General features: G+C 50.9%; 1 protein-coding gene across 3 annotated transcripts; it reads right to left on the reverse strand.

Moving 5' to 3' along the window:
- Nucleotides 1-1,254: 1,254 nt before the first annotated feature.
- Nucleotides 1,255-24,699, reverse strand: CDK2AP1 (cyclin dependent kinase 2 associated protein 1). Of its 3 annotated transcripts, none has more exons than XM_036741530.1 (4): nt 24,386-24,699; nt 9,456-9,553; nt 6,932-7,058; nt 1,255-2,108 (listed from the first exon to the last, which is right to left on the reverse strand). In XM_036741530.1, the coding sequence occupies exons 1-4, from the start codon at nt 24,438-24,440 to the stop codon at nt 2,041-2,043; spliced, it is 348 nt and encodes a 115-aa protein (XP_036597425.1). In that variant the 5' UTR covers nt 24,441-24,699; the 3' UTR covers nt 1,255-2,040. The 3 variants fall into 3 exon arrangements, with proteins under 3 accessions (XP_036597425.1, XP_036597424.1, XP_036597426.1); XM_036741529.1 differs by lacking the exon at nt 24,386-24,699 and adding an exon at nt 19,155-19,173; XM_036741531.1 differs by lacking the exon at nt 24,386-24,699 and adding an exon at nt 15,582-15,638.
- Between the last annotated feature and the right edge of the window lie 745 nt (nt 24,700-25,444).

Consider the following 25,444-nt stretch of genomic DNA (forward strand, 5'->3'; position numbering starts at 1 on the left):
TCTCTTTTTTGGCATTAGGGTCAGCATAATATTTTGAATAATCACTTTATAACTTCCAGAGGTCATACCATAATTGATTTTTTCCTGTAACAGCTAAATTTTAATTTTTTTAAGACCACTTCATCACCTTACACCTAAACCATCAAAGAAGGTAAAAGAAGGAAAAATTCACTGTTGGCAGGGTTGTGGGAAAACAAGGCACAACAGTTTACGGCGGGTGGGGCTGTGATTTGGTCCAACCATCTTGAAAAACAAATTGGAATTATGCAAGAAATTTTTACAAAATTGTTCCTACCACCCTTTAACCCAGCAATCTCACTACTGAATGTACACCCCCAAGGAAGCTACAGCCAGCCAGATAAAAAGCACGTGAACAAAAATATTCAAAGCAGTGCTATTTGTAACAGCAAAAAGTTGGAATCAAAATGTGCCTCACAATCGGGGAATGACCAGACAAATCATGGTATCTGAGTGTAACAATATTATCTTGCTATAAGGAACAACAGGTATGAAGAATGTGGAAATACTTGTGTAAAGTGAGGCAGGGCGGAAAGAAACCCAAAGGAATGCTGGACATCAGCGACAGACATGGAAACTCTGAACAGCACAAGACTTGGGGACAAGTTGAACTAAATATTCCTGCCCAGTCTCCTCCCAGGCTTGAAAATACAGGCTGCATCAAGAACGTTGGGCATTGTGGGTACTAATTTATGACCAGTCTAATGGTAAACTCCTAAAGTACAAGGTTACGTGTATCGTTGGTTGGCATCGCTCTTAGGCTGTTTTAACTTTTCAGAATTAGCTTGAGTTTGGTGTCAGAACAAATCAGTAAAATTTTCAAAACCTAGCACCTGTCAATGAAGGTTGTTAGAGCTGCTTCTCCATTCTGCCTCTGCCCATGATTTTTTCAGTACACGTGACCCCCCCAAGTAGAGAGGAGCTGAGAAAGCCACTCCCTAGATCAACCCTACTAGCACTTAGGGATTCAGCTCAGTAGTTTTAAAGTCTCACCTCCTCCCAAACCTGACCCCGCCCATCTCTCATTCTGTACCTGATGCAAATCAGCATTTAGATCATTCCCTTACTAAAGGCTTTCTGTTCCCACCTCTGCCCAAAAGGCTTTTGAAGCTGGATCGTGCTACATCAGCACATTCCTCAGTGTCCCTGGTTCAAGTGAGCTCTGACCCTGCCACCCAGCAATTTGACCTTTTATCCAGCACCTCCAAAATGGAAAGCAAACCTACATACATTTGGATACAAATTGTTAATGAAAATAAGCTTTATTACATCAAGTAATAAATACATACAAAGATGCACGTAACAGTTTTAGTCATTTATCCAGATTCTTTTTTAATCATTCTATGGCAAACTCAAGACCTGAAATCTATAGTCTTCGTCTGAAAGGTAATTATCTGGGTTTTTTAATTTTTTAGTAGGCTGATCAGTCCTCTGTATTTATAACTCATGCATTTTAAATTTGACTTCAAAGCACGAACAGTCATGCAAATGCTCACACACCAAAAACAAAACAAAAAAAACCCATGTTATTTTTTAAAGCAGGGTCTCTATCATGTGGCCCTAACTGGGAGATACCCAACTGCCAGTCGGCATTGACTCATGAAAAAGTCTTTTTAAGAGTTATTGGAGATTCTGGAAAAGGTGCAAAAGAATGACAATTTGGGTGGGTTTAAGTGTACTTGAAGAAAAAGACGGGGGCAGGTTAGCAGGGCAGTAAACTATAGTCGGCAGTAAAATAAGCAGAACTTTCTACATGCAATTTCTGGACTCAATGCTTTAAAAAAAAAAGTAACCTAGGTTGTTCCTAACTACTTATAATGCAAATCTTAACTGCAAAATTGCCTTTTATTCTATTCTTACAGACTGTGGTAGGGATGGGAGGAAGAAAAGGGGAAAGAACCCAAACTTTTGGACCATTCAAAATAAGGGATTCATATGAATGTTTTGAAAGTCACCAGAGGAATAAGTGTTACTCTTTCTTCTTCACAAAGAAATGGAAAACTTTGGAAGTGAAGTAGGAGGCTAGGATCTTGCATTTCGTTCAGTCTCCGCCAGGCATTCCCGGACTAATCCTCGAGCATGAATGATGCCTGGAAAAGGAAGCAAGAGGATGGAAATAATTGAATTCATGTGACGACTGTTCATGCCAAATCAGTACCAGGAGAGGATGTGAAAGCCCTGCCTTGAACCCCAGTCCTGGCAGGAAACCAAGGGGTCAGCAGGCCCATCCAAAAGTCTGTGCCTCAACACCCCCAAACAGGCACTTGTCAATCCTATTTTGCTCAGCCTGCCCTGGGGAGGGCTGGGGAAGTAGCTGGAGCCTGGAGGTCCTCCCTTGGTTTGGGGCCATCTTCCACCTGTTTCTCACCATCCAGGCAAGACGCATGTCCTGATGGAGTGGAACAAAGCGGGCTGGATTTGGGACCAGAGGCTCTAAGTTCAAATCCCGACATTGCTATCTACCAGCTGAAAAATGTTCTGACCTCCTGGGCCTCCCCATCTCTTCCACCATATCTATTTTCTACTCCAATTCCACATGGAGCGAGGGAGAACCCAAGGGGACACAGTGCATTGACCAAAGGCATCTCACCAGAGCCACGATGTCACTGCTCTGAGCCTACCTTCCACAGATTGCAACCCCTCTTGTAGGTTTCATGACTTGTTGCGGCTTTTTTTTTTTTTATAAAAAAAAATTAGTGATTAACAGTGACCTTGGACAAGTCACTTAAAATGCCCTGGGCCTCAGTTTCTTCATCTGTATTAATAACCAATCCATCTCCTGAGAGGTGATGGATTCAAGACGCAGAATGAAACATGACCAATGCAGGAATTCCTTTATTTGATGAGGCAGATTTGTTACAAGGGTTTCCTCTTTCTTTTTTTCAATGGGGAAAGGGAGAAAACAAATATTTAATCATTTTTAAAAACTTCAAAAGAAAAAAAACAGAACTAGCATTTGCCTAGCATTTTTAAGGTTTGCAAATCACTTGACAAGTATCTCATTTGGTTTTCACAACACTGTGAGTTAAGGGCCATTATTATCCTGATTTTACAAATAAGGAAACTGAGGCAGAGGTTAACTAATCTTCCCAGGGTCACCCAGCTGGGAAGTGTCAGAGGCAAAATTCACACCCGGGTTTTCCTGCCTCTGAGTCCATGCTACAGCCACCAAGCCACCTCTTGAAAGATGAGGGGGTCGGGCTAGCCGGCCCCTAGGGTCCTCCCAGCTCAAACTCTGTGATCCTGTGGACTTCCTGCTACTGGCCTCCTCCCAAGTCCCTCAAGCTGCCCCTCAGGTTGGGCATGGTCCACATCCTCTAAGTGCTCCCCCCTCAGAGAGGGCATGTGCGCCCCGTCGGGAGCACCTGGCAGAGGGTCTGCGCTACCAGCCTCCCATCCCAATGAGCCTCCTGGACAGAGGGCTGTAGTGGGGGAAAGGCCAGTGGCAGGAGAGAAGTCGCTTCTATAACTCTTGGCAGGCTCTCAGAGCGGGCATGGGCAGGCCCCTCAACATTTAGATGAGGTACTACATTAGTAAGGACGTAGCATGGTACAATACAAAAAACACCAGCTCTAAACTCAGAAAGCCCGAGTTCAAATCCTGCTTCTGAAAATGACAACCTATGTGTCCTTGGACAAGTCTTGGGCCCCCTCTAAGCCTAAGTGCTCAGACCAGTCGGCCTCTGAGTCAGCGGATGATCATTGCTGGGTGAGTCCTTCAGCCTCTCTAGGCCTCAGCTGTCTCATCTGTAAAGTGGGGGGGTCCCTTCCAGCTCTAGCCTGATGAACCTGTGGTCCTAATCCTCCACCCCCAACGATGGTAACTTTTGCAAATAATAACTAGCATTTACACAGCGCCTTAAGGTTTGTAAAGTACTTTACGAACATCTCGTCTGATCCTCACAACCACCCTGGGAGGTAGGGGCTGTTACCATCCCCACTTGACAGATGAGGAAACTGAGGCAGACAGAAGTTAAGTGACTTGCCAGGGTCACACAGCTAGGAGAAACAAGATCGGAACTCGGGTCTTCTTGCCTCCAGGCCCAGGGCTCTCTCTATCCACTAGGCCACCTAGCCTCACTGTATTTTATTTCTAGGCTCCAGGATCTGTCAGTGGGCCTGTTCCCTCCACTAATGCAGATGGCTCTTCTGAGCCGCTACATCCAAAAACGTTGCTCCCGGGGCCAGCATTCTGGTGAGGACCCTCTTCCAGATTGGGCAGGCTGGTCCTCCCGCCACAGACCCAGGCCACCCCCTCCCTGACTCAGCCTTCCCCAGCCAACGTCACCTGCACACACCCATAGGGCTTCCGAGGGGAGGAGGAAGGGGCCGCCACAGGAGGCAGGTTCTTTTTCTGTCATACTTGGGATGAAAAGAGGACGTGACTCCTCTTTCATCTTCTGTTTCCATTTGACTTGATCCTTTTCAATCATCGTCCCCCACCCCCAATCCTGTTCTCGATGACCCATTTAGCTGCATTTATAAAAAGGCAGCAAGATGACTCAGTGGATAGAATCTGGGGGCCTAGAATCAGTAAGACTGAGTTCAAAATCCACCTGACTCACCGGCTTTGTGACTCTGGCCAAGTCTCTTAACCTGGCTGCCTCAGTTTCCTCATCTGTAAAATGGGGCTGCTAACAGCCCCTACCACCCAAGGTTGTCAGGAGAATCAAATGAGATAATATTTGTAAAGTCGTTTAGCACGTAGTAAATGCTATGTAAGTGCCACTTATTACCATTAGAGTATTCTTATTCTCCCAAGACCTGCTCATAAATGACCCAGCCATAAAAGACTGAGCAGCAAGCTAATGACAGAGATGGCAAAGTACACCAGGACTGACCCGTATATCCCCTGCCCCTCCCCCCCCAGGAGTGTGCTGGAGCCAGCTCATACTGGCTCACAAGAGTCGTCTTGAATTTTCAATGTGAGCATCTACCCTTCAAAAATCTGCCGATGCTACAAATCCAAGCTTGATTTATTGTCTTCTAGATTGTCTAGACTTAAGAAAGTGATGGAAAAAAATATCAGTCACGCAGATTAAACTTAAAACTGTGTCGTGGGGTCCTCCCTACCTATCCAGGGAAGTGGAAGTCACTGAGCAGTGCACCTTGGGTACAGCCTCACACACCTCCCTTAAAGAATATGGGCTGCCATGTCTTGCCAGTTTATTAAGCCTCTGGAGTATCTGACAATCTCAAGGATTGGAAGGGACCTCAAAGGACTTACCTGCCCTCTCTGGGCCTCAGTTTGCCCACCTGTAAAATGTAGGGTAGGCGGGGGGAGACAACCAGATGCCCTCTCTAAGGTTCCTACTAGCTCTAAATCTTAAGCTTACACATCCTCTTTGGTTTTAGGATTCAGTGGGGAACCGGAGTCCTCGAGGCCCCATGTGGCTTTGAGGCCACAGGTTCCCCACCCCTGGTCTAGGTCCTTTAGTGAGGGTCGGCTTGTTTAAAGTCCTCCCCCTAATCCTACTCCTGCACCCAAGGCCCCAGGCTTTGCTCCTCTGAACTGCCACCTTTTAAATTAGAAAGGCTTTTTTTCCTTCTTTTTGGGTACACAAGGTAACACCTCCTTAGGTCACCTCTGCAATCACCCAGTCTTATTCTCACTTTAGTCATGCCTTCTTTTCATCTAACCCTCTTGGAGAAGAAACAGTCCCAAAAGGTTCCCTGGCCCCATATCCCCCAGGACCCTGTGCTACAGGAAGCCCAGCAGGAAATGCCCACTCTAGAACCCCTCTGTCCCATCCCCTCCTGTACAATGCCCAGGGACGGGGTCTCTTGGGAGAGAAAGCTGTGCCCATTTCAGGTGAATGGCCTCTTTGCAGGAAGCCAGCCTGCCCACGAGGAAGAGGTCACTCACCTCGCCAAGATGAAGGTTTTGTTTCCAAGAGGAGGTCTGTTTTACTTGGCACTCTCTGCTCCAGGGCTGGGATCAATGTCAACTAAATGAACCACAGGCAAGCTGGGGCTAAGCTTCCGTGGCAAAAACCAGATGGACTCCAGAGAGACCTAAAAACTCCCCTTACACAGGGCATCTTACTGGGGAAAAAGGCCTTGAGCTTGGCACCGCACGGGGCCTCATGTGCCCAAGTCAGCAGTGAGACTAGGAGGTAGCTCTCCAGATCCCCCTGCCGCTTTGCTAAGGAACCTCTGGGCCCCAAGCTGGAGCCAACACTGGGTCCGAATCCCAGCTCTGCTGCTTAGTGCCCGTGGAACCCTCTCTTTGCCTCATCAGTCAAGTCATTTTAAGAGCAGGTGTCAGTCTGCAGTGGGAGAAGGGGCCTCCACACTTGGAACTGAAGCTGGACTAATAACATCTCCCATTTCAACAGCAAAGCCTTTTACAAATGTGATCTCATCGGATCCTATAACACCCCGAGAGGTGGTGCTGGTGATTCTTTAGCTGTTTCTCAGTCGTGTCTGACTTGTGACCCCCGACTGGGGTTATCTTGACAAAGATTAAACTAGAATTATTTGTCATTTCCTTCTCCAGTTTTTTTTTACAGATGAGGAAACAGAATCTGAGTCAGCTGAAATAACTCACCCAAGGTCATACAGCTAATCCGTGTCTCGGGCACGATTCAGGCCTGGGTCTTCTCAAATCAAGGCTGGTACTCCATCCACTAGGTCAGATTGCCTCCCCTTCCTAAGACCATGATACTAGATTCTCACTGGTCAATGGAGGAACTGGTCCTCTGGTCCTCGGCTGCTCCATGCAGCCTAGGGCCAGTGTTTTTGGCCCTGTGTTTTAATCCCAGCTCTCATGACCCTAGGCAATCACCTCACCTCCCGGTGCCTTCCCTGGTCCAAGGCCAAGCTCTGCAGCTTTGGTATATCTGATGATTCTGAATCCCCTCAATTAAGCCCCACCCTCTGGGGCCAAGCCCGGAGCCCACCCGACACATACCTCTCTTAAGCCTCTCCATGGCGCTTTTGCTCCCCGCATACGTGGGTCTGATCTCTTTCCCTAGCTCTTCGATGATAGCCAGAAGTTCTGCATATTTGCTCTGGGGTACCTGGCTGCTCCCCGTACCCTAGAGTCAGAGAGAAGTTTATTAGGATGACTGTGGAGAGACCCAGAGCCCGAGACCTCCCCGGCGGCCAGCCTGGACCACCAGTCGGGTCATGTCATGCCCTGGCAGCTGCCAACAACAGGACAATATCCAAGAGCAAGGGCTGGGCCCCCATCACCCTCCCATGCACCTCCCAGCCCAGGCATGCTCAGCAGCATGACAGTGACCAGAGCATTAGGAATGGCCTCCAGAGCTTCGAATGGGCAGGGCATGTGAGGAAGGACATGATGGGAAACCAGGCTGGCCCTGAGGAAGGGAAATCTGAGAAATGGGAGTCGGGAAGGCATCCTGGAACAGGACCAGGCTTCCAGTCCTGCTTCCTCCTGGTGTATGACCCAAGTCACTGCCCTCACCTGTAAGATGAGGGTGTGGGGCTTGATGGCCTGGCAGGTCCCTTCCTGCACCAGCCTACACTTTGGGATCTGAGATAGGAAAAGGAGTCCCAGCTCCAAAGTTCCAAACCTCTCTGTGCCCCACCGGCGTAAATTGATTATTGCTCCACCAGGGGCACAGGGGGCAACCTCTCGGGTCCCAGAGGAGGGGAAAGGTCCCCACACGTTAGAGATCTGTGACCAGAGCTGAGGAGAAACAACTGGGCCCTAAAACCAGCTGGACATTGTTTTTAAACAACGGAAGGCATTTTTATTCATCCCATCTCCATGTCTCCATGATGCTCTTCTGAAAAATAAACCTCTTTTTCCCCTGACAATTACAAAGAATAGCACAAGGCAAGCACCCAGATCAGCGATGCCGGGGCTCCCAGGAACACAGATGTTTGTTCCTTCTCTCTCCTTTCCCTCTCTTCCCTTTCCTCCTCTTCCTCTTCATCCTCCTCCTCTCCTTCCTCTTCCTGTTCCTCCTGTTCCTCCTCCTCCTCTTCCTTCCCCACCTCCCCATCCCACTGCTGTATCAGGGCAGCCATATTTTGGTACAGCGTTTTCTTCCTCTCTTCTTTCTTCTCCCTCCTCTGCCTCTTCTTGGCCTCACAGTCTTTCTGCTGCTCCTTCTCCCTCTTCTCCATATTCTCCCTGCGCCTCCTCTTGGCCTCTCTGTCCTTCCTGCGTTCCTTCTCCCTTTTCTTCTCATCTTCCCGATGGCGCTTCATGGACTCTGCATTCCTCAGCCGATCCAGGCTCCTTTTCAGGCTGTCCTCCCGTTTGCGACGTTTTTTGAGCCGGTCCCGCTCCCTGGCTTTTGCTTGCTTCTCCTCCTGGGTCAAGAAGACTTTACGGGGCATGAGGAGGTGAGCTCGGACTCCACCGGGCGGTGGGCTTCTGTGTTCCGAGGAACAATCGCCCCACTTCTGAATGGGCTGGATATGTAACAATGTTCCTGCCTTTGGAATCACGTTCCACCCCTCTTGAGCTTGGGGATCCAGCTGCAGCCGATGGTGGGGGTGCGGGCACCTGGCTCCCATTCTCAGAAGAGGGTATTAGAATCAGGGACCCAAAGGCCCCTTTCCTGTTTGGTTAGGCTGGACAAGGTACTGGTCTTTCTTCCCCTCTGTATATCCTAAGGGACCAAAGCTGTTAAAGGCCTTCGTTCTCCTAGGGAACACCACTGACTCACAAGAGACTCCTCAGCTACCTCTCAGGACTGGTGCCAGCTAGAAGGATCTGTCTTGGTCCTTGCCACTGTCCCAAGTCTCTGACCTCCGGCATGAAATGGAAAAATCTGTTATGGAGTCACTTTTCAAGCCTATAGCTACTTTTGCTGAATGAGGAAGGAAGGCCTCTGGCCTTTGGTTAATAAACGTCTACTGAAGAACACAGAATTGAAAGCCGACATGTTCTATTTTCTCTGCTGCCATCCTGGCCAACATGGAAATGGGCCCATTACCAGCCACCCCAAGCCGTGGATCTGAGGGAAGATAAACAATTCCAACCCAGTCCTTCCTTTGTCCACTAGGAACCAAGTGGGAGCTCCAGGGAATCAAGAAGTAAGCTTCTGAAAAAAACCATGAGGCCAGGGATGCCTTCCCCTTTTCAAGCCCTGTTCCAAACTCTCTGCCTCTGAGCTTCCCCTATTTAATGCCACCCAGCTCTGGTCACTCCTCAGCTCCACACTGTAAGACACATTTGCTTGTTGGGTATGGGTAAGGGCTTGTGTGCCTTCTGCCGTACAAGTTTATGGCCCACCTCTCTGCCTACATCACAAGGTCCCTTGGGGGCTGGCAGGGATGCCCATCTTTACGGTATTCCCCTAGGACAAGCCCATTTTAAGGAGGATATTATGGTCATTCTCTCGCAGCAGAATAGGATCCCCCAGAGCACAGTGACTACCCTTGTATCCCTCTACTTCCCATATCTCAGGCCTGAAATAGCCCACAAGGAAAGTAAAGGAGAACCCCTGCCTTACCTGGGTGTAGCCTAGAGATGGGGGTCCGTAGTCATTGATCAACTGCCGGTACTGGGTGGAAGCCGCCATGCTGGCAGAAGGAGAGTGGACACTCCCAGCTTTCAAAGGAAGGGAAGTGATAACAAGAATTACCAGGAGAGGCCTGGAATCCTGGGCTACCTTCATCCGCCCCCTCCCAACTCCACCCTCCTTTTCTGGCCTAATCTGTTTATTTCCTGTGTTCTATTCTCTTGGGAGACAGCAAGGCATAGAGAGCAGGCCTCAGTCCAGAGCAGCCCCACTCTGACACATCCTGGCAGCGTGGCCCTGGACAAGTCACTTAATCTCTCCAGAGATTAAGTACGGATGTGCATTAGCAGAGGGAGCCTTCCTCACTGGGAGTTTCTCAAATACCAGTGAAATCATAGGTGCAGTCTTAAAAAAAAAAACAGCTTTTCTCACAAGAGCCTCACTAAGAAAGTGGTTATAAGCATCCCAGACCCGATTTTACAGATGACGAAACTGAGGTTAGTTTCCTTCTTTGAAATCTACAAGTGGCCTTTGCTTCCTGGACAGATCTGAAACATACTAGAGGCTGCTGGCTTGACAAGCCCTCACCTCCCACTAACAATACCTGACTTAACTCCTACTTAGGATGCAAAAACTAGGACAGGTAGGTGGCACAGGGGATACAGCCCCAGCCCTCGAGTCAGGAGGACCTGAATTCAAATCTGACCTCAGACACTCACTAGCTGTGTGACCCTGGACAAGTCACTTAACCCCAACTGCTTCAAAAAAAAAAGTTAAAACCACCAGGCAAAAATTATTAGGAGCTCTTAACCTGGGGTCAAGAAATTTGATTTTTTCTATTTTGATGACTGAATTTCAATATAATTGGTTTCCTCTGTAAACCTATCTATTAAGTGAAGAGGGCTGTGCAAGCTCACCGGCCTCACTTTCTCCTCCGGAGCCATCTGGGTCCAGTGGCCAGATATGGATCAGGACGACTGGAGATTCAGTGGGAGACCCTGGCCCTTTTAAGCTAAGGTCTTTAACAGGTCTCAGTTTGACTGAGGCAACACCCATTCAGTGATTAAGGCTCAATAATTTGATGCAGAGAATGGCCTCTTTACCTAGTCAAAAAAATATTTTTTTTTAATCAATCCGGGAGGGGAAGACCCTCAGGGTTTCTGGTCAAAAATGACCCAACAGGGCTTGGCCTGGGACCTACTATTGGCCAATCAATGAGAGCCAGAGTAATTTGGGTTTAAGGCTGGTCTTAAAGAAAAAAAAATTTTTACAGATAAAGAAACTGTGGCACAGAGAGGTTAAGTGACTTATAGATCATAAACCTACAGTGGGAAAGGACCTTAGAGGGCGTCTAGTCCAACTTCCTTGTTTTATAGATAAGGATACTGAGACCCATGGAGATCAAAGGACTTGTCCAAGGTCAAAGAGGGAAGTGGGATCTGAATCCGGGTCCTTTGACCCCCAATCCAGCATTCTTTCCCTATACCATTACTGCTTCTCATTAAGAAAGAGAACTATGATAAATCAGATGTTTTTCCAATTTCTGGACCAAAACAATCACAATGATCTCCAAAAGCCATAAAACTTCCTGGCAGAAGGTGGTTAAAAAGCAACTAAGGAATGAATTTTTAAAAAAAAATCCAATGAGTTTCTGCCATCATGCATCAGCCAGAATCCCAAGGGGATAAGAAAAGCAGCCCCTCCAACACAGCCGATGCCAACATCTCCCCCCTCTGAAGACAGTACACGTGTAGCCTGCACAGCTCTGTGCCCAAAGACAGCATGAGCAGAAAGTTCCCCGAAGAACGGCCCAGGGTGGGGACCTTGGAAGCTTCTGGGGAACAATAGCCAGCAGTGACCAGTGCAGGGTTCACATCCATAGGGTTCTAAATTACCTCCCACTCTGTACTGAGAAGGTCCTGAATATCCAGGATCATGAGCCTCAACAATCCAGGGGGGCTGAATTTGCCAGGTGGAGGTCAGTACAAAAGCCTAGGGGGACTCAGGGTGAGCCCCAAGAGCACAACAGTGAATGAACCATGACCCTAGCAATGAGCACCTAATTGGGAACTAAAGCTGAAGAAATAAGTCAAAGGAAACACCAACCACTATTAAAAATTATTATGAACATATAGATCCCTCAAAAAGAAAGGAATATAACTTCAAGCATAGACTAAAAGGAAAAAATGGACTTTCCATAAGGACTACATGAATACCTGGAAGAAATGAAGCAAGAGGGAGACAACATTTTTGAAAAGCTCCAGATCAGGGGGCAGTTAGGTGGTGCAGTGAGTAGAGCACTGGCCCTGAAGTCAGAAGGACCTGAGTTCAAATCCGGCCTCAGACACTTGAAACACTTACTAGCTGTGTGACTCTGGGCAAGTCATTTAACCTCAATTACCCTGCCCTCCCCCCCTGCAAAAAAAAAAAAAGCTCTAGATCAAAGAATTAAAAGAATAAACAGATTAGAAGACAAAGAGGTAAATTTTTTCTGAGAAATGGAATCTCTGAAAACTAGAATAAATCATCAGAAATCAATGACTTCATGAGACAGTGAGGAATATTAGAACAAACCCAAAAGACTAGAAAACAGATTAAGGAGAAATAATTTAAGAATCACTGTACTCTCTGAAAAATATTCTTTTTAAAAAAAAGCCTTTCTTCACCATTTCAAGAAATCATAAATGATAACTGCTCAGAACTATTAGGGCAAAGTAAGGATGGAAGGAATTCACCAATCACCTTAAGAAAGGAACTCCAAAAGGAAAAGTTCTAAGAATGTCACAGTGAGAATTCAGAATGCCTAGATCACAGAAAAAAAAATACCGTTAACTATCCAGGAATAAGCAATTCAAGTACCAAGTAGACAATCAGGGTCACACAAGAGCCGGCAGCTTCAACCAGGAATAAGAAGAGAGCTTGGAACAGAATAGGCCTAAAGGCAACCAAGAATAACTTACCCTACACACATGAGTACTATCATTCAAGGTTTAAAAAAAAATAGACCTTTAATGGAATGGAAAAAGGCCTTTCAAGCATTTCTGATGAAGAGATCAGAACTGAGTGGGAATTCTGAAATATAAACACAAGAGTCCAGAGAAATCTAAAGGTAAATCTATTTGAGCAACTGGAAGAAACTGTGCGATGCAATACTAAACTAATAGAGAAGAAACAAGTGTGGGACTCAAAGGACACTTCAAAGGGCATTTGGGGGAGTAAAATAAGAAAAAAATATCAATCCTGGGGGTTGACTGGATCTATTCTGAGGGTCTGAAGAGGAAAAAAGAAGGAAGGCTAAAAGGAATAAACTAGTATAGAAAATAAGCGAAGGTGGGGAGGGAACTTGCTATTCTTCATAACTACAGTGCAGGAGAAGAGGAGTATCTAAATACGGTGGAAGGGGTGAAAAGAGCAAGCATGGGAGGAACCTCACTTCTGAAATCAGAGGAACCTCAAATTAAACATGCATGCACACACACGCACACAATCACACATGGTCACACACAGTCACACACATGGACATAGTCTGGTGTAGAAATACCTAACGGAAACAAGGCAGGATAGAAAGGGGGTGGTTAACAGAGAGGATAACATCAGGGAGGGAAGCAAAACAAACTTTCTGATCCCCAAAGGGCTAACTAAAAGAAGCAGGGGAGGGCATAAGGAAAATGATTCAAATCTAAAGGAAGGGGCGCCATACATTGCACTGCCTTTTAGACAGAGAACAGATTTGCCTGTGAATGTAACGGAATAAAAGTGTGCTGTAAAAAGTCATGAATGAGATGATTTCGGAGAATCCTGGGTATTATGAACAGACACAGAGTAAAGTGGGCAGAACCAGGAGAACAATTTATCCAAGGAATGAAACACTAAAGAAAACCAACTTTGGAAGACTGAAGAACTTCCATCCGTGTAATGCTCAATTATTACATCTGAGACCCACGATGAAGCGCGTTACCCACGTCCCTGAGAGGGGGTTGGGGGTAGACGCAAGGCACAGAGACAAACATTTTGGGACATGGCCCCCGTGTCAACTCCTTTGGCTTCATTAAGCTTAAAAAGGTTCTTTTTTTCTTCTCAGTTTTATGAGGGAAATGTAGAGGAGGTGTGATAGTGATACCAAAAAAGAAAGAGGGCCATTGTAACATTTTTTTAACTGTACAGATGCAAACAGAAATTAAGAAGAACGCACAGGAAAAGTAGGGCAGTTTTGAAAGTAATGTTTATAATTTATTATATACCTTTTTTGAAAAAGCAAGTAGAATAAATAGATTCCCAATTTCCTACAGAATCCTCTATGTTCTGATTCATGTATGGAAATAATTTAAGATTTTTTTTTTTTTTGCCCAAAAGGCAACCAAGACGGATTGGTTTCTAGGAAGAGCAATCAAGTCATGAGAAAAAGCCTCAATGGGCAGCAGAAACGGAGCCTGATGGGAAAGTGAGAAGCACTTGACTCCCAAGTCGGTGTGCTCATTATCACCTACTGAACTGGGCCAAGTGAATGAAATTCAACAAACATGTATTAAAGTGCTTACCCTATCTATGCCGGACACTGTGCTAGGCACAGCTAGGTGGCTCAGTGGATAAAGCGCTGGGCCTGAAGCCAGGAAGACCTGACCGAGGTCAGAGTTGGCCTCAGACCCTTCTAGCTGTGTGACCCCTGGTAAGATGCTTCTTCTCTGTTTGCCTCAGTCTCCTCACCTGTAAAATGGGGATAACCATCTCCCTGGGCTATTAGAAGGGTCAAATGAGATAAAAATTGTGCCTGGCACACAGTAGGCACTACAGAAATGTTAGCTGTTCCTGCCCTTAAGGGAGGCATTCCACGGAGACCCAAGGCCTTATTTTGCAACATTCAAGACACCTCCCAATTGGAGCCCAGTCTACCTCTCCAGCCCCACCCCCCACTCTCTCCCTCCACAGGGCTGCTCTTCTGCCCTCCCGGCCACTTTCCATATTGTTGTTCTACCCTCCCAACCCCCCCTGCAGAGACCATCCTTAGGTAAAGCTGGGCCTTGGCTCTCAACCCTCTGATCTCTCTCTAGCTTCTGCCAGCCCTGCCCTGCTGCACCTCACCCCACCCTGTCATTTCCACCTTTTGTCCTGAAAACCGTTCAAATCAACACCATCATTGCCTCTGGACCGGTGCCCAACTGTTCCACTTCTGGCCCCCTAAGACGCTCTTCCCTGGGCTATATACACCATTAGAATATAAGGTCCTGGAAGGAAGGAGGAACTCATGCTTTTGTATCTCCAGCACAGTGCTTGGCACATAGTGAGCATTTAATAAATGCTGTTTCATTCCTCCATTCCACACATCCTATATTCCCACAAGAATAGGCTACTTTCTACTTCCTGAATAACCATTTTGCTTTCCTGCCTCCACACCTTTGCCCATGCCACCCAACCTGGAAAGCCACTCATTGTTTCTGTTAACTCTTCCATCAAAAAGCATTTGATCAGCACGTCCAATGGTCAAGTTCTGTGCTTGGTGCCGGCACCAAAGGACAGCTGTTTCTCCCTTCAAAGAGCTTACGATCAATGGGAGAGACTCGTACCTATATAGGTCTGGGTGTGTGTCTACGTATTCATGTATGCATGCATGAATGCATCTATACACATAAAATAGGGGGAATGAAGGAATAAGCATTTATGAAGTGCCCACTATGTGCCAGGAAATGTGCTAAGAGATTTACAAAAATTATACCATTTGAGCTTCACAACAACCCTAGGAGGTAGGTGCTGTTATTATCCCTATTTTACAAATGGGTAAACTGAGGCAAAGGAGAAGTGACTTGCCTAGGATCACACAGCTAGTGAGCGTCTGAGGGTGGATTTGAACTCAGGTCCCCCTGTACTCTAGACACTGAGCCACCTGGTCACCTCTTAAAGAAGACAATTATGGAAGGGAGAGTCTAACTTTGAGGAGGATGCAGAGAAATCAGGAGAGGCCTCCTGCTGAAGGGGGCACTTGAGATAAACCTTGACAGAAAGGAGGGATTCTAAAAAGCAGATGGAGGTGAGAAGGATGTGCCAGGGTCAGACCTGCACCCTAGGAGAATCCCCTTGGCATCTGAGAGAAGGATGGTCAGAGAGGGGAGAAATCCTACCCACCTTCTGAGGCCCAGCTCAGGTGCCACCTTCTCTGTGGAACCTCATCCAGTCCCCCCAAGGGAGGTCCTGGGACTGACTGGAGGGCCAAGCGGGGTCAGAGGTCTTTCAGTCCAACCCCCTCGTCTCACCCAGGCCAGCAAGTAGTTTGCTCAGTCACAAAGCCAGAATTCCAGCCCCAAGGACAATGCTCTTCCCAAAGTGCCCTGCTGCCCCCGCCCTCCACTCGGGCCTCCAGCATCTGCTTGGCTCACCCCACACTCATTGCAGGTACACTCAGTTCTGGGCCCAACTTAACTGCTTCACTGAACTATGTGTCCCATGAGGGCAAGAACAGCCTGGCATTTACATGGGCAACCTGCTGCGTCACCTTGGGCAAATTACTGGCCCTCCCAAGGCCTCGGGCTTCCTTGTCTTTAACTGCAATGAGATGAACCAGAAAAGCATCGGAGGGGGCAGCAGAGCTGGGAGGCCTATTGACCACATGGCTCCCCTCTGCCATCTCCCAGCAAAAACATTACAGGTCTGGCCTAGCAGCAGCTTCACCAGACACCATGATGGTCCCATTTCAGTGGGGACCTGTCACTCAATATCTCAGCTGCTGAGCATGGCTGCCAGGTGGGGAGAAGGGTTTGGACTGCCCCTCTCTCTACCCCACCCCCCAATCTCTGTCTGCCTGTCTGTCTCTCTCTCTCTCCCCTTCTCTGTCTCTTTCTCTCTCTCCCCCCCACCTGTCTCTCTCTCCTTCTCTCTCTCCCCATCTGTCTCTCTCTGTCTCAGTCTCTCTCTCTCCCTCTCTCTCTCTCCCCCTCTGTCTCTGTCTCTCTTTCTCCTCTCTCCTTCTCTCTCTCCCCCCTTTGTCTCTCCTCTCTCCTTCTCTCTCTCCCCCTCTCTGTCTCTGTCTCTCTTCTCTCTCTCCCCCTCTCTGTTTCTCTCTCTCCTTCTCTCTGTCTCTGTGTATCTCTCTCTCTCTCTCTGTACATGCTAGAATTTAATCATCACAATTAAATCAATTTAATCAGCATGTGTTAAGTACCTCCTACATTCAAAGTGCAGGGCACACAAAGTCAAAAACACAACAGGCCCTACCCTCAATTAACTGGGAGGAAACAGCTTGGTACACAGAGAAGTAAATGCAAAGTAACTTTGGAGGAGAGGACAAAGTCCTTCTATTTTGGGAGAATCAAGAAATGCCATGTATAGGATAGCAGTAAGCCTCGAATGGAGCTAAGGCTTGCAAGAGGCAGAGATGGAGAGGGAGAGCACTCCAGGCATCCAGGGCAGCCCTGTGCAAAGGGGTGGAGGTAGGAGATGGGATGTTGTACATGGCCAACAGCTAGGTGGATATTTGACAGGTACATGTCTGGAACATATTTAAAAGAGAATAATGTATCTGGAGAGCTAAACTGAACAAGAGGAAGGAGGAAACAAGTATTTATTAAACACTTACTATTTGCCCAGCACTGTGCCAAGCGCTTTACAAATATTATCTCATTTGATCTGAAGATAAACAGTAAAGGCTTTTAAATGCCAAACAGAACCAAGTGGGAGCCACAGGAGCTTCTTGAGTAAGGGAGTGACATCTGCGCTTTCAGAATGTCAATATGGCGGCTGTGTGGAGGATGCACTGGGGAGGGCCAAATCGGAAGCAATAGCCATTGTCAAGGCAGGAGGTGAAGGGGGCTGGGAGTGTGAGTGCGGAGAAGCCATGTCGTGGACCCTCGCACTCCCCCACGGTTCTCCAGAAACTCTAGTTTGTCTACATCATTCCTACAGGGTAGTGCCCAGGGCTGAATGGGGCGCTCCGCAGGACTTAGAGTTGTTCCAGGGTGTCCCAGCCTGCGCTGAGTCTTTCAGGCGCCCAGCCAGGCCTGGCAGTGAAGGCTGAAAGAGCAGGCCTCAGGGAGCTGCCACTCATCCCATACCAAGGGTTCCTGAGGGGGTAACCACTACCTCCCCATTCGGCATTCCCCACAGGGAGCCCCAGCACCTGCAGGCCCTGGCACTGACACGGGAGGAGCTGAGGGGGTGGAGAAGGGGAGGCCTCTCTCAGCCCACCACAGCCAGACCAAGTTAATTCCATTCAGGACTCCATCTCCAGCCTCCCCCATGCCTGGAATGCACCGCCCCCCCCATCCCATCCCTTAGACTCCCCAGCATCTTTCACAGCTCAGCTCAGGTGCCGCTGCCTCCATGAAGCCCTTCCTGATCCCCCCCTCAAAAAATTACATTGTCTTCATTTTTAATATCCTTCTAAATATACAGTCTCCCCTGATAAGAGGTAACGTTCTTTCCTGTCTAGACAGAAAAGTGTGGGGGGAATGTAGCTTACATTCTACTGAGAGAAGCTCACAGTCATTCATGTATCAACGTGGTGAATGGGTTATCAGAGAGGACCCTGGACACCATAATGGAAGTCTCTGGTCTTCCCATACTCCCCCCCCTCCCCCACCTCCATTACTCCCCCCCCCCATCATTCCCCCTCCCCCACCATTCCCCCATCCATCATCCCCCCTTTCCCACCCCTGTCATTCCCTACCCAATTTTCCAAGCTAATATCATCCCGAACACACACACACACACACACACACCAGCTTCCAGGAAAGCCCAGAGCCCAGCCCCAGATCATACTAAGGGGGCAGGAAGGAAGCCATTGGGCCCCAGCTTGGGGGAAAGGGCCTGTCTTGGGACAGCAGGCTCAGTCCTCCTCAGACGTCAGTCTAGGACAGGGGTGGGGAACCTACAGCCTCAAGGCCACATGTGGCCTTCTAGGCCCTTGGGTGCAGCCTTTTGACTGAGTCTTTACAGTTTTACAGAACATTCTTTTACTAAGGGGATTGGTTTGTGAAGTTTGGATTCAGTCAAAGGGTCACACTTGAGGACCTAGAGGGCCACATGCAGCCTTGAGGCTGCAGGTTCCCCATCCCTGGTCTAGAACCTTTCTCAGCCTCAGTCTGCCCTGACAGTATCTCCTCCTAGAGAAAGTGAGGTCCCAATCCACAAGACTGAAAGGCAAAGTCTGGGAAAGTGAGGGGATCATAGTATCGAGAGCTAGAAGTGATCTTAGAGAAATCCAGTCCCACCTACCCCCCTTTTAAGGAAGAGGAAACTGAGGCCCCGCCCAAGACTGATCAGTAAAATGACTGGCCTTAAAATCATACAGGCAGTCAAGTGGCAGAGGCAAGATTCAAATTCAGGTCTGTGGACTCTTTCCTCTACCCTCAGCCCGGAAGGCCCTCCTGCCTGTTCCCAAGCAGGGCCACTGAATGAAATTCAGGTCCTGAAACAAGCTGGCTCACCATCAAGGACTGACCCTTTGGTCCCACCAAGTCCCCCCCCCCACAGCCCAGCCTTAACCTTCGGGCCCCCCCAGTCTGGCCCAGGCAGAGCCGGCATCCCTCAAAATGCCATGTCCAGGATCGGGGGGATCTTGTCGACAGCAAGGCAGGGAGGGAGCCTCTGTATCTACTTTACCCTGAGCATATGCACCCCCATAATGGAGCTCGAGTGGCCATCAGCCAGCTGGCGAAGGATGTCCTGCAGAATCTCAAACGGCAGTAACCATGGAGAATGTACCTATTCCTCCGCAGCTCGCCTTTGCACGCGCACACACATACATCCCAAACGGGGTGGGCGGGGGAGCGATATCCCCCCCCCTCGGGCTGCCGCCACCCGGGAGAGACAGCAGCAGGCCCTCCACACGCGGACACCACTCCCAGGCACACAGACCCAGCGGCTTCTGCAGAGCCTGGGCTCGGCCCCAAGGGCAGGTCCTGGTGCCAGGGCTGGCTAGGCAAGCTGGGCTGACTGCTTGTGGAATCAGGGAGCGGGGGGAGAGAGAGAAAAGTTCTAGATCAGGAAATGTTAGAAATCGGAGGGGACTTGCAGAGACCATCTCCTCGGACCACTCTTTTCTCTGACTTTTCTTTTTTCTTAAACAAATAAGAAAACTAAAGCCAGAAAGGGTGAGTTCTTTGAGATCACACAGCAAGGCTCTTTCTGTCCATGGCCCCATTCCTCCTGCCAGGTAAATAGGAGCCTTGCCACTCTGCTCCTCTTAAATCCACATGGTGGGACTCTGATCTGAAAGGCATCTTGTGGGCTCATCGCTAGGGCACTGTGCTCCCCCACACTAGGACAGAAGGTCCGGGGGCAGGGAGCTGCCGTCGTCCCGGCCAGCCAGAGTACAAGTGGAGGGCAGCCTGGTGAGCAGGGGACCTCTCCTCCGGGACAGAGAAAGGAATTTTCCTTCTGAATTTCAAAGGTGGTCTTCCAGCGTCTGGAGTGGAAAGACCTGCGTGTGAATCTCACCTCAGACACTCACTAGCTACGTGATTCTAAATATCCCAGAGTCCTCATTGGCAAAAACAGAGATGATAAATAATACTTAATACCTTGCCTCATGAGGTTACTGTGAGGAAAGCTTGTAAACTTTAAAGACTATAAAAGTGTCTGTTCGTTCATTAGACAAGCATCCATGAAGCACCTACTGTGTGTTAAGGAGTGGTTAAGTTGTAGATTGGATAAAGCACTGGGCCTGGGGTCTGAAGGACCGAAGTTCAAATCCAACCTCAGATACCTGGTGGCAAGTCACTTAACCCCTGTTTGCCTCAGTTCCCTCATCTGTAAAATGAGGATAATCATAGCACCCTGCCCCCACCCCAGGTTGTTGTAAGGATTAAATGAGGTAACTGTAAAGCACTGAGCACAGTGCCTGGTACACAGTAAGCGCTATATACACTGGGGGGGCTGGCACTGGAAGGAGATCAGCAAAGGTCTGCTGTGGGAGATGGTACCTGAGCTGTTTCCAGGGAAGCTAAGAGACCCAAACAGAGGCCCCTAAGAGGCATCTCTACGAGGTGGCAGTGAGGAGGGGGAGCCATCTAGGAATGGGCACAGGGAGAGGGAATGATGGACTCTCCTGAAATCGCTGGCTCCGACTCTGGCGTACGAATTCCCATGAGCTCCAGGGCTCAGCCCCGGTGCCCTCCTCCTTCTCCACCCCCCACACTAGCCCCTCTGCCATGGCCAGGGACCTCTCATCAGTGTCAGATTCCAGGGCTGAGTCAAACTGGGGACCGGCTTTATCCCTGCTGCTCTGAGAGGGCGGGAGGGCAGGAGGCAGGGGTGTGAATGGGGTCAGGTGGCTGGAGGGAGTGACTGGTCTCAGGATGTGCTTCTCCTAAGGGGGAAGGAAGGCTAGTAGTGGTGGTAGTAAAGTGGCATCTCCTTTCTTCTCTTCTCCCCACCCCTTCTCCTCCCTTCCTTCTCACCTCTGTTCTCTTCTCGTCTATCCCTTAGGGTCCCAGGAGAAAGGCTACCAGGATTGGGGGGAGGGGAGGAAGTTAGGAATCCTGGTTCCTTCCTCCCCATCAATTCAGGCCCTGGGCATAGTGCCTAGCACATAGTAGGAGTCTTAGAAATGCTTGCTGTTTGCCATGGACCTAATGCTTCTTGATGGGGCTGCTCTGTCCAACCCTGTGCAGGTGGAGGGGGTCAGTACTGACCGGGTAACAGAGAACCAGCCAGCTTCTTCCTCCCTCCCTCCACCTCCCCTCCCTGCTCAGAGGACAGGGGGCGGGCTATGCACTGCATTGTTAAAAGGAAGTGGAGTCTAGCACTCTCCAGACTGTGCCCCCCCCATTCACCCAAGTCAGGAAGCCTTCCAAGACTGGGGGAGGTCAGATGGGGGGATGGGTAGGCAGTGGACAGGGAGAAGTTTTGAGTTCTCCCCAGACCTAACATCAGCAGTCCCCACAATCCTCTCTCCCTCAGAAAGGACAGCAAACAGGCTGGCTTTTTTTTCCCTGTCTGGTCCTCATTAGGATGCCGGTTCCTGGGGGGCCCCCTGACCTGAAGCTGAGACACGAAGAACAATGATCAATGGGCACTCCCCAGGGACTCGGGCCTGAAGGCAGATTGAAAAGAAATGACCCCATGGGACCTGAGAGGGGGGAGGAGCAGGAGGAAGGGAGGGGGTCAAGATGGGAAGAGAGTGGAAACCAAGAAATCCCTGAACTCCACGTCAGCCCTCTCTGGAAAATACCAGACAATGAAGCGCTGTGTGAGGCAGACGCAGCATTTCTGGGAGGGCTCAGGAACCAAACAGGGGTTGGCAAAGGACAGGCAGATCTTCAGGGCAGGAGAGAGCTGTGCCCGCCCCCTGCTCCCCCCTTCCCCTCGGGCCCAAACAAAGCCCCGGCCCCAGCACTGGCCTCCCAGCCACCCCCACAGGGCCAGTTGGGGTCCTGGCTGGCTCCCAAGAGGGAGGTCTGCTCCCAGCCCAGCCAGGGGGGGAGGACGCAGGCACTGTCCAGAAAGGGGGGCAGAGCCCCTGTGGAGGTGGCTGCTGCAGCTGCGAAGGAAGGGAGGGAGGGGAAGGGAAGGGAAGGGAGAGGGAAAGAAGGGAAGGGAAGGGAGAAGAGCAAAGGAAGGGAAGGGAAGGGAAGGGGGCCGAGCTGGAGCTGGAGCTGCAGTCACGTCACTGGGAGTGTGAGATGAGCGAGGGGAGGACTCAGGCTTTGTCTAACTCTCTTGGCCTTAGGCCACGGGCTGGCATTCCTACTAGCAGGAGGCAGGGCTGGTGTGTGAGGGATAATGACAGGAGAGGGAGAGAGGAGAGGAGAGGAGAAAAGAGAGTCCATCTTGGATGCAGATGGCAGGGGAGAAGAATGGGGATTGTGACCAAGAAAGACCCCAGGGACAGGCGAGAAGGAGGCAGCCCCCCCCCCCCCCCAAAAGAACAAGTGTCATTTGAGGATTGTGAGGCATCTGACAACACAGAGTAAAAGGGAAATGACCCAAAGAGGGAGGAGAAGGAAACATTAGGTCCTAGATGGAAATGGTGCAGGTCAGAGTGACAGAATCTGGGAGCTCCTGGGATCCGGAAGCAGGGCTGGGGCAGGAGGTGGCCAAGACCCTTCCTCCACTCTGCTTCCCCTCTCCATGCACAGCTGCAGGGCACCAAGGCCAGGACTGGGGGTGATTATCCTGTATGTACTGCTACCCCCCCCCCAAAAAAAACACCTTGAATGAGAGTCAGCAAAGAAAGAAAAAAAATCTATTACCTCTGTCTTCCTAGGGGGAGACAGGAGCTGGTCAGCAGCTCAGTGATAAGAATATTTAAGGGGAACATGGTGGCCACTTTCTCTTTGTCCTTCAACCGCATGCCCACACCTGGTGGAACCACGGGGGCTGACCTGGGCAGCCCCCTCCCCACCATCCCTAGGGACAACGCCACCCCACCGGCACTGGGCACCAGGATTTGGCTCTCTCCATCCCCACCCCGACCCCCACCCCCAAGGCGGTTCTCTCCCTGGCATTCTACCCCCACCCCAGCCTGGGTGTATAAAGGGTCAGAGTTCACCCCTTCGAGGGGGCGGGGCAGGGCTGGAGCCCAGTCCCAGAGTTGCCATTTTCCCCCCTGAATGGAGAAAACCCCCAGCCGGGATGACGCTTCCCCGAGGCACACCCAGACTTCTGGGGTTCCACCCTCTCCCCTCTCCAATTCAAACTGGCACCAGAAAGGCCGAAGTCCCTCCTTGGGAGCATCTAGCAGGCTGGCGGCTCCCTCTTCTGCTTGGACCTCTCTGGTCTGGGGCACCCCGAGCTCCGCTTGGGAGGCCAGAAGGGGCCACTTCCTGGGACCCTCCAAACTTTTCAGTCCCTGCCGATCCTACTCCCCCTCCCCCGGAATCCCTGGGCCAACCCTGGGCAGGAAACCATCAGCCGGTTCCTAATCCATGGGAGGCGAGATGGAACGTCTTCACCTAGCACCCTGAGCCCCAGGAATGTAGACTGAAGTACTGCCTGCCCCCCCGAATAAAATACCTGCCCCGCGGCCTCGGGACCCTAACCACCCATCGCCCCAGTCCCACCTCCCAACGACACAGCCCCCCCTTCCATCAGCACCCCCCCCCTCCGTTTCCTGCCTGAACACTGGCTCCTACATCCATATTCCTGGACAATCCCCCCATGCACACACGGACACACTCACACTTTCACACACGTGCTTTTTTTAACTATCTACTTTTCCGTCCCCGTCTCACCGTTTCCCATTTGCACACGCACATCCAGTCTCACACACACATTCGGGCTCCCCCGCCACGCCGCCTTCCCTCCCGCACCCCCGGCCGCGCGCCCACCCGGGACCCTTCCCCACGCACCGGCCGGCGCACACACCGTGGCCGGGGTCCCGGCGTGCCCGGCTCCTCCAGCTGCCGGGCACGGGCGCCGTCTGCCCCCGGCTCACCCACCCACCCGGACACGCACACGCACTCACACACACACTCGGGTCAGCGGAGCGGCCGGCAGCCGCTCCCCGCAGCCGCCGGCAGGGGCCCTCGCCGAGCCGCCCCAAAGCTTCCAGCAGGAGGGGGGGGGACGAGAAAAAAAGCCGCCCTCCCCTCCCGGGGCAGCGGCATCGGCGGCATCCTCGGCGGGAGCCCCGCCGCCGCCGCCGCCCCCCGCTCCCGATCATCGGCCGCCGGGGCCGGGCAGGCAGGACCGCGGGGGCGGGCGAGCCGGAGCGCGCGGCGGGCGGCCCGCCGGTGGGGCCCCCCGGGCCGGCTCCCCGCGCGCCCCGCGCCCCAGCCCCGGGGCCGGCCGGCCGTGCGGGCGGGGGAAGTTTGCGGGGGGCGGCGCGGGGCGGGGGGAGCCCGGCGCCCGGAATCATGGCGGCGGGGAAGCCGACCCCGGCCGGGGCGCCCCCCGGCCCCCGGCGCCGCCTTTGTGTCCGGCTCCGGGGCGCGCGGGGCTCCGGGGGCAGCTGCCAAAGTTCCCCCGCACTTGGCCGGGGGCTCACTTACCCGGGTTCAGGGACGCGCCCGGCATGTGGGCGTTCAAGTTGGGCTTGTAAGACATGCCCGGGGCGGCGAGCGGCGCCCGGTGCCCGCAGGTCCCGCGATGCGGCGGAGCGCCTCCGCGCCCTGGCTCCCCAGCCCACTTTTTGTTTACGGCTCCGCCGGCACCGGCAAATATGGCCGTCCCTTATCCCGACACCCACAATGCAGTATAGTTTCCATACATCACCCGGGAAGGGGAGCCACAAAGTTTGGAGCGGGCGCAGCCCGGAGGCGGGCGGCCGGGCGCCCTCCGCGACCCCTCCCCGCACGCCCCGGCCGCCGGCGGCGCCTCCCTCGCGCCCCGAGGCTGTCCTTTCTTCCCTTCTATTTTTTGCGACCAGCCTGAGGATTTCTCCCCCCCCTGGAGGATGAACTTGGCAAACTTTTGGGGGAATTGGTTTTCAGCTCCTGCGCAGGGTGGGGAGGGAGGGGCCACCAGGGTCAGAGGGTGGAGGGGCTTTTTTTTAAATTTCAATTTAATTCTTTCTTTTCAGTAAAGAATTAATATTATCTTCCTTTATGGCCATTTTTAACTCTTTCAAAACCCACACTGGGAAAAAAATGTGGGAGATCCCAGTTTCAGAGCTTCAAGGGTCTTAGAGGCCAACCTGTTTTACAGAAAGGGAAACTGAGTCCCCGAGAGGGGGCCGATGAGTTTCCAGAGTACACGGGTCGTAAGTCATAGGAGCATCCATCTGGAGGTTGGAAGGGTCCCCATCGGCCATGCAGTTCAGCACTCTCCTTTCACAGAACGATCCACAAGCATCTTATTAAATGGTTACTGTTTGCCAGGCGCTGTGCTAAACCCTGGGGTTACAAAGAAAGGCGAAAGTGTGGTCTCGCTGAAACTGAGGCCCAAGGAGATGAAAATGACTGGCCCAAGGTAACACGGCGGCCGCTGGATTAGAACTCAGGTCATCTGACTCCAAACTCAGCGTTCTTTCCATCGGCACAGAATTAAAATGGAGAGCGGGTATCATTCATTTTCCCCCGTTCTCCCACTTTATTCTTCTACTGTGTTTT

This window comes from Trichosurus vulpecula, chromosome 1, assembly GCF_011100635.1.
Source record: "Trichosurus vulpecula isolate mTriVul1 chromosome 1, mTriVul1.pri, whole genome shotgun sequence".
NCBI classification, from domain to species: Eukaryota; Metazoa; Chordata; class Mammalia; order Diprotodontia; family Phalangeridae; genus Trichosurus; species Trichosurus vulpecula.

Excerpts from the sequence above, each read along its gene's own strand:
- CDK2AP1 (XM_036741530.1), bottom strand. The coding sequence starts at position 24,440 with ATGTCTTACAAGCCCAACTTGAACGCCCACATGCCGGGCGCGTCCCTG. Across the intron at positions 7,059-9,455 it reads CATCTCTAGGCTACACCCAG|GGTACGGGGAGCAGCCAGGT; the intron begins GTAAGGCAGGGG and ends CTCTGACTCTAG. Across the intron at positions 2,109-6,931 it reads CATGGAGAGGCTTAAGAGAG|GCATCATTCATGCTCGAGGA; the intron begins GTATGTGTCGGG and ends TTCCTTTTCCAG.